Source organism: Lucilia sericata, unplaced genomic scaffold (genome assembly GCF_015586225.1).
Source record: "Lucilia sericata isolate MDLA Ls3-8-SP2 unplaced genomic scaffold, ASM1558622v1 Contig000012F_arrow, whole genome shotgun sequence".
Lineage (NCBI taxonomy): Eukaryota > Metazoa > Arthropoda > Insecta > Diptera > Calliphoridae > Lucilia > Lucilia sericata.
Window position 1 is genome coordinate 91,445 of NW_023994051.1, and position 14,583 is coordinate 106,027.

General features: G+C 31.6%; 3 protein-coding genes across 3 annotated transcripts in view; 1 reads left to right on the forward strand and 2 right to left on the reverse strand.

The window, feature by feature from the left end:
* LOC119604102 (flocculation protein FLO11) overlaps positions 1–14,583 on the reverse strand; it is a 105,216-nt gene that overhangs the window by 63,012 nt on the left and 27,621 nt on the right.
* On the reverse strand, positions 1,284–4,295 carry LOC119604075 (neprilysin-4-like). Its single transcript, XM_037956509.1, has one exon. The coding sequence runs from the start codon at positions 4,130–4,132 to the stop codon at positions 1,934–1,936; it is 2,199 nt and encodes a 732-aa protein (XP_037812437.1). The 5' UTR covers positions 4,133–4,295; the 3' UTR covers positions 1,284–1,933.
* On the forward strand, positions 11,485–13,791 carry LOC119604084 (neprilysin-4-like). Its single transcript, XM_037956522.1, has one exon. It carries the CDS (start codon positions 11,582–11,584, stop codon positions 13,664–13,666), a length of 2,085 nt encoding a protein of 694 aa, XP_037812450.1. The 5' UTR covers positions 11,485–11,581; the 3' UTR covers positions 13,667–13,791.

A 14,583-nucleotide genomic window follows, 5' to 3' on the forward strand; every position in this document is an offset into this window, starting at 1 on the left:
ATTTGACGTTTTTCCCGTCAAATCTGACGTTTTTGAAGTGGCAGTTGCGGGACAAAATGCGTTTTAGCGGTTAGCGGGAATTTTGGCGATTTTTAACCAGCATTTGGAGATTTTTGACGTTTTTTCACGTATAAAATGGAATAATTATATACATATAGCCTAATCTTAATTCTAGTGTGTAGTATAGTGTATATTCTAGTATATAGTCTAGTCTATAGTCTAGTCTATTGTCTAGTCTATAGTCTAGTCTATAGTCTAGTCTATAGTCTAGTCTATAGTCTAGTCTATAGTCTAGTCTAGTCTAGTCTATAGTCTAGTCTAAAGTCTCGTCTATAGTCTAGACTATAGCCTAGTCTATAGTCTAGTCTATAGTCTAGTCTGTAGTTTAGTATATAGTCTAATCTGTAGTCTAGTCTATAGTCTAGTCTATAGTCTAGTCTATAGTCTAGTCTATAGTCTAGTCTATAGTCTAGTCTATAGTCTAGTCTATAGTCTAGTCTATAGTCTAGTCTATAGTCTAGTCTATAGTCTAGTATATAGTATAGTCTAGTCTATAGTCTAGTCTATGGTCTAGTCTATAGCCTAGTCTATAGCCTAGTCTATAGTCTAGTCTATAGTCTTTATAGTATAGTCTAGTCTATAGTCTAGTCTATGGTCTAGTCTATAGCCTAGTCTATAGCCTAGTCTATAGTCTAGTCTATAGTCTTTTCTATAGTCTAGTCTATATTCTAGTCTATAGTCTAGTCTATAGTCTAGTCTATAGTCTAGTCTATAGTCTAGTCTATAGTCTATTCTATAGCCTAGTCTATAGTCTAGTCTATAGTCTAGTCTATAGTCTAGTCTATTGTCTAGTCTAAAGTCTCGTCTATAGTCTAGACTATAGCCTAGTCTATAGTCTAGTCTATGGTGTAGTCTATAGTCTAGTCTATGGTGTAGTCTATAGTCTAGTCTATAGTCTAGTCTACAGTCTAGTCTATAGTCTAGTCTATAGCCTAGACTATAGTCTAGTCTAGAGTCTAGTCTAAAGTCTAGTGTAGTGTATAAAAACTAATCAATGGACTAGTTTATTCATAAGTCGATTAAATATTCTATTGACTAGTCGAATATTTACACTAGTTTGTTAAGAATTCAAAGAATTACTTACATAGGTTGTGCTGGGATTTATTTAGTAATATTTAATATTTGTTACCAACAAAGGGATGACAAAAATCTTTCTTTCATCATTAAAGTTGATTTAAGCGCTAAATGTTGTACAAAAACCCCGAACAGTAAAAAGGAAATGATGACATTGATTGACATTTATTAAAAAAAGTACATTCATTTTATTTTTTTATATAAATATTTGATTTACACAACGGTAGGGAACAATTTCTTATAATTAATTAAAATTAAAGAATTTTGTAGCAGAATTAAAAATGGCTGGTAATTAGTTAAAAAACAAAAGAGTTTTTGTTCTTAATATTTTATAAAACAAAAATAATGACTGAGAAGATATATTAAGTAATGTAATAACCCATTTATTATAAAATATGATTTTTATTTATAAAAATGCTTTTATGACAAATTTTAAAGACAATATATTTTTGAACTCTCGATTTTTATGTAAATTTAGGTCACTTTGAAATACCCTTGCAAAATTTTGGTGAGCTGAGTCAAAGGATAAAAAGGTATTTTTATGAGCTTTTTATTTGTTCCATGTTTTAGGACAAAAATTTTGATAAATTTTGATATTTTAGAATGAGTCAAACTTTAATTTTCGGTGGGAACATTAGTGCCTTATTCTTTCTTCATACAGACGTGGTCTCCCTAATGTACATTATTTTAACTGTAAATTTATTTTATTTTAATAACTTTATTTTAATTTTTATTAACAATAAAACTACAAATTAACCCTTTACAATTACATACAACTATAGAAAAATCTATTATAAAATTAATAAATTTCACATTTTTTCTTTGGATTTAATGTCGAGCCCTCTGGACATTTAAAGATTTTTGCAAATTCAGGAAAATTAGCCAAAGGACCTATAACTCTGTACATGTTAGGAGCATGAACATCTAATAACGACACCTTATCCTTCATCATACTGTCCATATCCATACAAAAGAATTGAGCATAGCCCAGGAAAAATAGTTTTCTATTGTTGAGCTTAATATGAGGCAATAGTTCTTCTAGATTTTCCAAAGCCTGCATATTAAGCCAATGTATGTAGGATTTAAAGGCCAATTGTACAGCACCATTGTCAGCTATATTTTCAGCCTGCAAGTCGGAGGGTGGTAAATATTTGCCACTATAACGATAACGTGAATATTGTGCTTTAAAACAAGCTTTCTTATGCATAAAAGCTTTTGTGGATTGTTCATCCCACCAGGTATCCAATTCATTGCCGTTCGAATCGTATTGTTTGCCAAAATCATCGAAACCGTGTATGAGTTCATGAGCTAAAAGAAAACCTAAGGTGCCAAATTTCAAAGCTTCCGGATAGTAATCGGACCATAAATAATTCGGCTGCAAGAGAGATATTGGTATCATTATAATATTTTCTGAATTTATAAATGCCGGTGAATAGGACAACATATGGGCGGGTAGTTCTAATTTTCCGGGACTAAGAAGAATTTCTAAAAATTTCACCACTCTTCTATGATTGATGTTCTTTAGATTTTCTATATAATCAAAGCTATTGATTGTTAAATCCTTATATTCCTCGGTAAAATTGCGATTATCATAGGAATTTATATGCAATTGTATGCGTTCCAATTTCTCCAAAGCCAATTTACGTGTCATGGGTGTAAGCCATTCCATTTTTGTAGATTCCATCTGAGCCTTAAAAGTATTTTTTATTTCCTGCCATATAACTATAATATCATTTTGCATGGCTTGGGTATTATAAGTTCTATAGATCATATTGTCCAAAATATGGCTAAAGAATTTTTTAGTATTTTCCAGACACATATCATCCATTCTGCTTAGGGATACATCATAACCTATAAAGAAAGGTTCCACCAGATGATAGTAGATATAATTAGCCAATTGTTGTTTACTGGTGGCATTTATAACTTCCTTTAAATTCTCTTGATATTCGGGGGTATATTCATAATAACTAGCATTCCATTCGAAACCTAAAGCAGTATTGACAAACTTAGCTAAATCCATGTCCTCGCCATAGACTTCAACAAATTCTTCTGGTTTCCTTTTTATGGATTTGGATTTTAAAGTTTTGTCTGATTTGAAGTCCAGCAAACCTTTGGCCAATTCAATTTCAAAATTCAATATCCCATGGGCTACTGTTTTGGCTTTTTCCTCCTCTAGGCCTAAGAAATCTTCTAGATTTTCCTGTATATGGCGTTGATAATCTTGACGATGATTGCCAGTAGCCACTCCCAAATACATGCTTTTATTTTTAAGTTTCAGACTAGGTTGACCCACAAACAAGGTATTAATAGTTTTATTTTCAAAATCAGCACGTACACCCAGTTGTAGTATAATATCAAAACCATATCTACTTTGTATTAAACCAATAGTTTTTAGCCAATCAAATCTTTCCTCTTCTTCCAACCAATCCTCATTTGCGGCCAAAAGTGCTGGCATTTTTCCAAATTCTTCTATGATTTCTCTTAATTCTTTTACCACATAGGAACGCTTTTTCAAACCCATATTGCGACAAGATTTAAAGAAATCTTTAACTTTTTTAACTGCTCCCAATTTTGGATCATTTAACAATTTTTCCTCCTCTAAAGCATCATCCTCGAATTCATTAAACATTTCCTCTTTCAGTAGTCTTAATTGCTTTTGTTTATAGGAATTATCTAATAAAGTAAAAATGGAAGTTTTCCGCTTGCTGCTGCCCTCAGCTGGATGTAATTTTGGCCAATTGCCACAGGCATATTCATAGAAATTATCACAGGCATTTACCTCTGGATTCATATAGTTGCGCATTTCCGCCGATTTAGCTAAGCGCATAATCTGAGCCACATACTTTGAGTTATTGTACGATGATATGCGATTTTCGTGGATGTTTACTTGCACGCCTGCCGGTGAAGTGTAAACAAATTGTAGAGCATGAATCAGCAACTGCAAACCAATTAATTTCCATACAAATATTCTACTCTCTTCGTTTAAGCGCCAACGCATTTTTGCAAAATTTACTGTTTTTTTTTTTGTTTGTTAAAATTGTATATCTTGCGATGTATTTTTATTACTTAATTTGATTCGATTTTGTTCCGTTTCGTTCCATACGTTTTAATTCAGCCGCTAATTTAACTTATTCACTTGTTGTACGCACAAAGTTTAAACTAAAACTGGTCGTTTGCGCTCAATTTAAATTGAAATGATCATTATTAGTATCACATTTAGTATCTTTTGACTAGAAGTAGTAGTAGTGGTGTTTCTTAAATCTTTTTCTCTCATAAAATATGGTCACTGATCACAGCTCAATTCTAAGTATTTGTAATTATTATGAACAGCTGTAGATTGTGTATGCGAGTTCAAAATGTTATCAAATGTTTCTGTCTATATGGAATTGAGTTGTAAATAGTTTTAAATATGCAATCCACTGTTCAATTGTTTGTATTGTTTTAGCGGCGTGTACAGTGTAGTAAAAAAGTTGGTGGTTAAAGAAGAAAATTAAATTTTTATTTTAAAAAATAGTGAATAAAATATAGTTAGAGGAGAACGAAATATTCAAAACTATTGTAGATAAAATCTTGAAATTTTCCACAAAGTCCTTTAGCATCCATGAGAATATTTCGGAAAAATAGTGGACTTTCATTAGGGGGTCTTGGCACCTCCCATACGGATTGAATACAAAAATTCGTATATCTGAGAAACTATTGGAGGTGCAACTGCACGAACTGCTGTAACATCCTTGTGAACATATGGGCACATTGGCGGCTTAGATTTTAGGGGCGTGGTACCTCCCATATAAATTAAATTCCAAAATTCGTTTATCTAGAAAACTATTGGAGCTAGAATCGTTAAATTATGTACGAAGAATTTTAACATCCATTTGATAATTTGAGTAAACAATGGGCGGACTTTTATTAGGGGAGGGCCTGTCACCTCCCATATGAATTAAGTACACAAATTCGTATATCTGGGAAACTATTAAAGAATCTTAAATCCTGTATAAAGAACTCTGACACTCATATGAACATTTGGATATTAATTTGGCGGACTTTCATTGGCGGATTAGATTTTAGGGGCGTGGTATTTCCCATATAAATTAAATTTCAAAATTCGTTTATCTAGGAAACTATTGGAGCTAGAATCTTTAAATTTTGTACGAAGAATTTTAACATCCATTCGATCATTTGGGAGAAAAATGGGCGCACTTTTATTAGGGGAGGGCCTGTCACCTCCCATATGAATTAAGTACACAAATTCGTATATCTGGGAAACTACTAAGGAATCTTAAATTCTGCACCAACAACATTTGGGTAACAATTTGGCGGACTTACAATAAGGGTTTGGCACCTCCCAAATGAATTAAATATAAAAATTCATGTATCTGGGAACCTGTTAGAGCTAAAATTTGACTTTAGGGTAGCAAAGCAAACTGGGTATAGCTAGTTCTATTAATAAAAGGACTAATCTCTTTTTTTTTACTCTCTCTCACTAGCCGAGAGAAGTTCTGACGAACAAGTCTCCAAAGCTTATTAGTTTGGTTTGATATAGAATCAGTTTTATAGTGAAAATATTTTTTAACTCACTGTATTTGAAACAGGGATGGCAAATGAAATTTTCAAATTTTACAAAACATCATTAAAAATGTTACTTTTTTGATTGTGATTGTACCAAATCTATATATATTTTTTTCGAAATTTATAACAATATCAAACGAAACAATTTCAAACCAACTTCTTTAGTCTGTAGACAAATCAAAACACAGAAAGGAAGATCACATACTAAATTTAACTTTATTGTTCTCAATTTTAGCCTAAAACGTACTTAAAAATTTAAGAACGATTTTATTAATTAAAACATCTATTCAGTCTTAAAAAAATTACATTTCGGGATTGATTAAACAAATCAATAGTCAACATTTTTGAACTAATGTATATGTACACATTAGTAATTAAACTATTTTACTGGAATTGCTCTGGATTCTAAAATCAAGTACGAATCGAGCTCAAATCATGCCAATTTTGAAATTAATTCAATCGTTTACATTTAATCAATCTTATTTTTATCTCAAATAAAGTATGCATTTGAGATTAAATCAAACTGAAAATTTCCAAAATAAGTAAAATGTAGATTCACTTTGATCCAAAAACGGCTTAAAATAGGTTTTTAACGAATCCGTACTTAAACCAAGTATTTTGTACTTGTCTTAAGAAACCCCGTTCTTACTGTATTTCTGAATCCACTGAAAAGACTAGTCTACACAGAGGAATAGAAATATACACACCTGGTACCAAATTGACACCAATTCGTTGTCGCAATCTAAACTTTATGCACATCAAAATGCGTTGTAAATAGTGAGCTTACCACGTTTGTTTACATTTAGACAACGGATGTGCATAAAGTTTAGATTGCGACAACGAATTGTAGCAATGTTGACAAAGTTGCGTGATCTACATTATATGTATATACTTGACAACGGATGTTATTGAAAAATTTGGTGTCAATTTGGTACCAGGCGTTTATATTTTTTTCTTCTGTGTATATACAAGAGAAAATACTAGTCTATAGACTAGAGAGAAGATTTGTCTAAAGACTGGAGAATGACTAGTCTGTAGATTAGAGGAAATACTTCAGTCTATAGTCTTCTATTGTTTAGTCTATTGGCTAAACAAACTTAATTATTGACTATTACATGGACTTATGCATATTTACTAGATACAAGTCTATAGACTAGAGAAAATTCTACTCTGTAGACTAGACAAAAGACTAATACATATACTATCAACCTCGTTCAATGAACGCTCAAACGAGACTGAATGAGTTTTTAGTAAGTGTGAGTACGTTGTAGTAAATTTAGTAACGGCCGAAAAGCACGGGTGCATAGGAAATGCCTTGCTCTGGCCTAGACACTACATCAGTATATGAATTGGACAATAAACTAGACTTTAGAATAGCCCAAAGACTAACTCATAGTCTTGTTTCTAGACTAGTTAATGTGCTAGACCATACAGAAGTCACTAGACCAGGCCTGGCTCTAGTAAAAAGTACTTTGAACGTTGATTGAAATTTCACTTTATAGACTCTAAACTTATATCAATCAGAAAAGAAATTTTAAATGGTATCAAATATCTAGATAATAAAAAGTAATATTAAACCAATTTTGCCAACCCTGATTTGAAATAATCTTGTTTATACGAAGTAAAGAGTATGAGTGTATTAATGCGAGTAATTGACAACTATGTAGTGTCTACTCTGTATAAAAGAGTAGATAGAGACTGACTTATGAATGAACTTATTTGTATGATTTGTCTGTTGGTCGGTCGGCCGTTTTTGTTTATTATTTGTTTTTATTATTCATTAGCAGATTTATTTTTGGAACATGTTTGCTATTTATTGTATCTATCTTTAGTTTGTTTTTGGATCTATGATCTCGTCTTTAATTTAACAAGTTAATTGAAGTTCATTTATTTGTCTGTCGATTTGTTTGCCATAAATATTAGATTGTTAACATGCAAAAACGTTTATTTTAAAAGTGTTATTTAAATATTTAATTTGTATTATTTCTCGCTATTGATTTAGATTGCAACTAAGAAAGTTTTTGTGAATATTTCAAGCTTTTTTTAAGCTGTTTGTTTCTATTTAAACTTATTAATCAAATACATTTTATTTTAATAAAATGAGATTTAAACAAAATTTCACATATAAGATTTATTTATTTACCAAGAACTATTTTTTTTTACTTTGTTAAATATTCTATAGAATTGCTGTGTTCTTAGTCACCATGTTGTTATTGCTTTTGTTCGTGGTATTGTTGCATTTAAAAAAAAAATACAATAATTTTCCATTGTATTCTCTTGTTATTTTATTTTTAGATTTGTTTTTACCCATAAAAAATTTTTGCTTTACGAATTCGCACGTGCTTAAAGTTATTTTTGTCATTTTGTATGTGTAAAATTTTCAACAATAGATGCATATAAAATGCTTAAATAGCCCACTTAATTATGAATTAAACGTGTGTGAATATCGTAAACGTAAATAATTTAAAAGTAATTTTAAAAAGATTTTTAGGTACATATATTTAAAAATAATATGAGAATAAAAAATATCGGATCTTAGTATAGAATCTGTATATTTTTTAACTCATTGTATTTGAAATAGGTATGTCAAATGGAATTTTCAAATTAAACCAATATCAAACGAAACCATTTTAATCCAACTTCTATAGTCTATAGATAAATCAATACACAGAAAGAAAAATCGCATACAAAACATTTCTTAACTTTAGCCTAAGAAGTACTTAAAAATTTAAATTTAAGAACGATTTTATTATTTAAAAAAATTACTCAGTTCTAAAATAAATTATGATAAAATAATATTAATAATCATTTCATACTGAATTCAAAAATACATTCATTAGCTTCCTAACATATAATTCTCACTTAAATAAGGATATTTTTGCAATAAGTAGTTCAGTTTTTGACAAATGATATCACCATAGTTGCCAGATGATTTGGGTGTAAAATCGTTAAATTTCGAGGAAAAATCGCAAATTATTGGAAGTTCGCCAAGTTCCCCATTGAAAGTCCGGCCGTTATGCTCTAAATATTTACATGAATTTCAAAGTTCTTCATGTAAAATTAGAAGATTCTAGCTCTAATAGTTTCTCAGATATACGAATTTTTCTATTTGATTCATATGGGGGCTTCAAGACCCCCCAGATGAAAGTTCGCTTTTTTTCCTCCAAAATGTTCAGATGAATATTTAAGATCTTTGTGCAAAAGAATTTAGTTCCATTAGTTTTCCAGATAAACGAATTTTTGTCTTTAATTATTATGGGAGGTGCCGCTCCCCTCATGGGTAGTCCGCCAATTTATTACCCAAAATATTTAGATGGATGTTTAAGTTATTCGTGCAAAATTTGAAGATTCTAACTGTAATAGTTTCCAAGATAAACGTATTTTTGTATTTAATTTATATGAGAGGTGCCACGCCCCCTAATGCTAGTCCGCCTACTTTTTGTCCTAAATAATTATATTGACACTAAAGTTGCTCCGACAAAATTTGAGGACTCTAACTGTTATATTATCTAAAATATACGGATTTAATATTTTATTAATATGGGCGTGGCTCCTCGCCCACTTGGAATTTCAAAATAAAAAGTATCCTATTACCTATTCCAGACATACAGGAATACGCTGTGAAAATTTGAAGAGAATCGGTTCAGCCGTTTAGTAATCTATAACGCTCAAACATACAATCAAACACACATTCATTTTTATATATGTATATAGATACATGTTTGATGGTATTTTTAAGATTTTAAATTTTTATCAATTTCGATAGATTTTAGTTTTGTTTGCTTGCACTTAAAGTTTCCTTAGCTGCATCTGCAGCTAAGACTTCTTGGCCGAATCGAAAGATTATAACGCCAACACCAATTATTCCAGTACGACTGAATAGAATATCAAATTGAGTTTTTTTGGTTCTCCACCATAATCAAAATTAAAAATTGGGTTAAGTTAACACGAATGCATACTTATGGTCAATATGAACTTTAAAAAACCGTAACTCACACATTTGACAAATGCGGTTTGAAACGTAAAACTCTAGAAGACAGAGCAAAAAGAACGGTCTGATTCCCCTTAAGCGATAATGGCAACAACGCACGACATTGAGTTCTTGCAGACTAACTTGGTATGATCTCTAGTAAATGTATGTACATTGGATGTTTCAATTATTCTTATGCAAAACAAATTTCCTCCTTTAAATAGAACCAGTTTCGAACAAAAATCATTGGTCTCAACGACAAACTACAATGAGTACAGGCTAAAATAATGCGTTCTAGAACCAGTTGTGAAACTAATACAATTTGTCCTGCATCCTGCAAAAATTATTGGGGTTCATGGGTCATTTAGATAATCCGATTATTACTCCCCTGCAAACATTATTGGAGTACATGATCTGTTTACTAGCCCTGTAAAATAAAAGTATAGATCATGTTAATTTTTTTTTATTACAACATGATCCATAGCCTGCATTACATAGGACCATGTTGTGGATAATGTACTCCCTGAAATTTAGCAGGCGAGTAGTTTTGGGATTAGTCTGATGCATGTGTGAATTACATGTTCCTCACCATGGACATGGCAATGTTAAATGGAATATGTTTTTTCATATATTTGGATTAGTTTCGGACCAGTTCTAGTCATTTGCGGGGTATTCTTTATATACGCGAGCGAAGTAGTCTAGATTTTTGCAGGGTCATCATCAAATGTTTTTAACTATTTTTCAAAAATTGTATTTTATGTTAATTTTTCGAAACTCATTTTATCCCCGATCATCTGTGAGTTATTTAGTCAAGACGTACACAATAGGTACTACAACGCTTCATTTCATAAGCTTTTAATTGATATATAACATAATTTCATTGGACTATTGAAGAAATATTTGAGTATAACTGAAATTCTTACACAATTCCACCTAAAAATGCTAAAGTGCTTTCTTTGTAAATAATATTAATAAGTCATATTTTGGAATTTATTATTTGGATCATACAACCAACAAATTCCATAGTGGAAATCCCTATTAAAGTAACCATTTTATTATTGTAACCGTCTACTTTACTTTAGTCTGATCTCGCATGAACTAATCCATTGTTTCGATGACACTAGACGAACATTCAATAAAAAATGCATTATCTAATGTTGGGATAACAATTCCACTGTCGATTTAAAAAAGCTCAGCAATTACTTTGCTAGTGAATATAAAAATGTAATGGCATTTCGCGATAACGCGGAGTAGCATCCTCCTGTTCATACTCATCTTTAAGACTTGATTCAAATGCATTAAATTTTCTTTATTTATATCGAAAGCTATGTCCGTCTTATTTCAGTCACTACAATATTGATTTGAAATCTCTCAGAGAAAAAAGTTGCGATTAAAAAATTTCTTTACACTTTCTTTAAATACTCTAAAGGCACAAATTTAAATAACGTATTTACTGTGAGAGTAAATAATACTTTCACTTTTCAACATTCAAAACTACTAATGGAAGTACCTAGTAGGCGTTGCCAACTTATTCTCCAACTGCAATAGTAATAGCAACAACAATCAAATGATATTGTTCAATTTCTACATACAGCGAGTACTAAATTTCTCTTCTAAAATATTCAACGACTCTTTTAGTTTTCAAATTTTAAATCTTTTGAGAGTTTTCGCGATAACCTCTATAACCTAGATTTGGAGGTTTATGTATAATATAGCAACAACAACAGCAACAAAAAGAAAATAATATAAAAACCAACAAAACAATTTATAAACAATAGCTAACAATGCAAATTTTCAACATTTATACTAAACAGTTTGTAATTAATTCTCAAATAGAACAGAAGCATTTGGTTTTCTTGCAGTATAAAAATAAATAAACATTTAATTTAATTAATTGAGCTAAAAGTGAAAATGACGATTTTCAAAATATTTCAAATAACGTTCTTATCTCTTGTCGGTTTAATCTTGATAAATGGAACGCCCGTCGCTATTGACGAGTCTAATCCCGAGCATATTAAGAAAATACGCTATGCTAAGGTAGCAGAAATGCATAATTATATAAATGCATCAGCAGATCCCTGTGAGAATTTCTATAATTTTGCCTGTGGCAATTGGGAAAAAATTAATCCGGCCAATTCTCAAGATCACATAACGACAGGTTTCTTTGAAACCATGATAAAAGCTTTGGATCGTAAAATTTCTGCAATGCTTGCTAAATCAGATGAATTGGACAATGAAATCGATAAGAAGGTCAAGAATTTCTATGAATCATGCACTCGGATAGGAGTGTTAAAGAACATGTACAAATCGAAACTGCAAGAAATTGCAGAAGAATTTGGTCAAGTGCCCGCTTTAACGGAAGATTGGAATCAGAATAATTTTGATTGGATAGATGTTATTGGTAAAATTGCCTACAAATACGGCAGCTCCATTATATTGGGCTATGATATTATGGGTGACTTTCGTAACAATTCGGTAAATAGAATATATGTGGGTCATCCCGACTTTCCCCTCGAATCCAAGTCCATGTATGTAAATGAAGATAATGCTCATTATCGCAGTAGCTATAAGAACCATATATCGGGTGATTTGCAGCACTTTTGGGATTTGAAAAAGGAACAGGCTGATATAGTGGCCGGACAAATTTTAAATGTAGAAGTAGCTTTAGCCAGTGGCATAGCAGATGATAAACTGGGTCTACAACTGGATGAGTTGACCAGTTTGACAACATTGGCCGAGCTACAGAAGAAATACAAACCCCATTTGGATTTTGTTAAACTATTAAATATTTCACTCGGCACTTTACCCCCCATGTCGGAGCCTCTATACGAAATGTTTTCGGACTATCAAACGAATCTTATAAAAGTCCTGGATGAAACACCCAAAGAGCATATTGCTAATTATATTTACTACACCCTACTAAAAGATTTCATGTTGCGTACGCCCAAAAAGAAGGAGGACTTGCGATCGAAATGTATTTCAAACACTAAAAAACATTTTGCCAAAAATCTCGATAACATGGTCTATCGCAAATACAATACAAATCAAACGGAAAAAGATGTCAAACTAATGTGGGATGAGATAAAGTTTAACTTTAAAAATATGTTGCAGTCGCAACAATTGGACTGGATTAGCGCCAAAACACGTAAATATGCCGAAGAAAAACTGGATGCCATGAAACTGGAAATAAATTCCTATGAAAATGAAGATTTTGCTGAAGAATTTGGTGAGCTGATATTATATAAACACGACTATATAGCCAATCTTAAGAACATTATGATTTTAAATGCCAAAAATGAGAGAAAAGCCTTATATGAACCACCCAAACCTTTGGAAGCAGGAGAGTTGCTATCCTATACTCCGGCCAATATTATAGTAGAAAATCGTATTAAAGTGCCCGTTTCATTATTGCAGCCCTATTATCTGTGGTCTACCTTTTACCCAAATGCTCTGAAATTTGGCACTTTGGGCACCCTGATATCGCATGAATTAATTCACGGTTTCGATGACACTGGTCGAACATTCGATAAATATGGCAATAATATCGAATGGTGGGATAACAATTCAACTGCCGCTTTTAATGAACGCAGCAAATGTTTTGTCAATCAATATCAAAAATACGTTTACGGTGGTAAAAATTTACCCGTAATGGCCTCACAATCGGAAAATATTGCTGATAATGGCGGCTTGCACTTGGCCTATGAAGCCTATTTGTACTGGTACGAACATGCCGTACGCATTAATGAACCTATGTTATATGAAACTTTGCCTCGTCTCAATTACACTAGCAAACAATTGTTTTTCATAAGTTATGCTCAACTTTGGTGCAGTGATGCTCATCCTGCTGTACGTAATCTACAGACCGCCATCGATTCTCATGTACCTGGTAAATTTAGAGTTATAGGACCGTTGTCGAATTTTAAAGAGTTCTCCAAAGTATTCAATTGTCCTGAGGGTAGTCCAATGAATCCGGTTGATAAATGTTTTATTTATTAGGGTAAAATACCAAAAAAATGGAATTGTTAATAAATTTAAATGAAAACTATTTTTATAATTAAAATTAATTATGTAAATACATAAATATTAAAAAAAAATAAAACATTTTGTTATAATTAAGAACATTGAAGGAAATACATAGTTTTGGCATTAAAAGAAGAATTCGCATAGAAATGATTTTTAAAAGAATTACGATTTCGCAAAATTCAAGAAATCTAAATTTGCACCATTATTTGTATTTATTTCGCATCCTAACATATAATTCTCATTTAGTTAAGAATATTTTTGCAATAACCTCATTGATCAGTCTTATTTTCATCTTGAATGAGGTTAAATGAATCCAAACATTCTCATAATGGGTAAATTGTAAGATCACTTTGACCCAAAAAACACTTAAATTAGGTTTTTCGTACTTAAGCGAACCTTACTTAAACCAAATATTTGTACTTGGTTTAAGGAAAACCGTACTTCTGAAAGTGCTCCAGATTGATATGAGTTAAGATAACTCAATTCTTTTTTTAGGTGTATCAGGGTTTAAAAATATTCAAAAGAAATTATAGTGGAAACTGGAACTTAAGCGGGTTATAAAATGTGTACAGAAAATGGGAAACAAAAGTTTCAAATATATTTTAGAAGGTTAATGGCTATACACAATCATCGAACGTGTCCGATCGTATACCAGACATAGAATATGTCGGAAACTTTGCATCACTAATCCCAGATAGAATGCGTAACATTATAGCAAATATCCGTAGGAATCCGTTGCTACACGGATGGCTCTAAGTGGGAAGATCTAGAAATAGAAATATGTATACAACCGTTCACCACACACAACACTAGCTTCTAGGCAGAAGTCCGAGCAATAACATAATGCGTAAATTGGATTATAATAAATATGGCGCTAAAAGGAATCAACA

Excerpts from the sequence above, each read along its gene's own strand:
- LOC119604075 (XM_037956509.1), bottom strand. The coding sequence starts at position 4,132 with ATGCGTTGGCGCTTAAACGAAGAGAGTAGAATATTTGTATGGAAATTA.
- LOC119604084 (XM_037956522.1), top strand. The coding sequence starts at position 11,582 with ATGACGATTTTCAAAATATTTCAAATAACGTTCTTATCTCTTGTCGGT.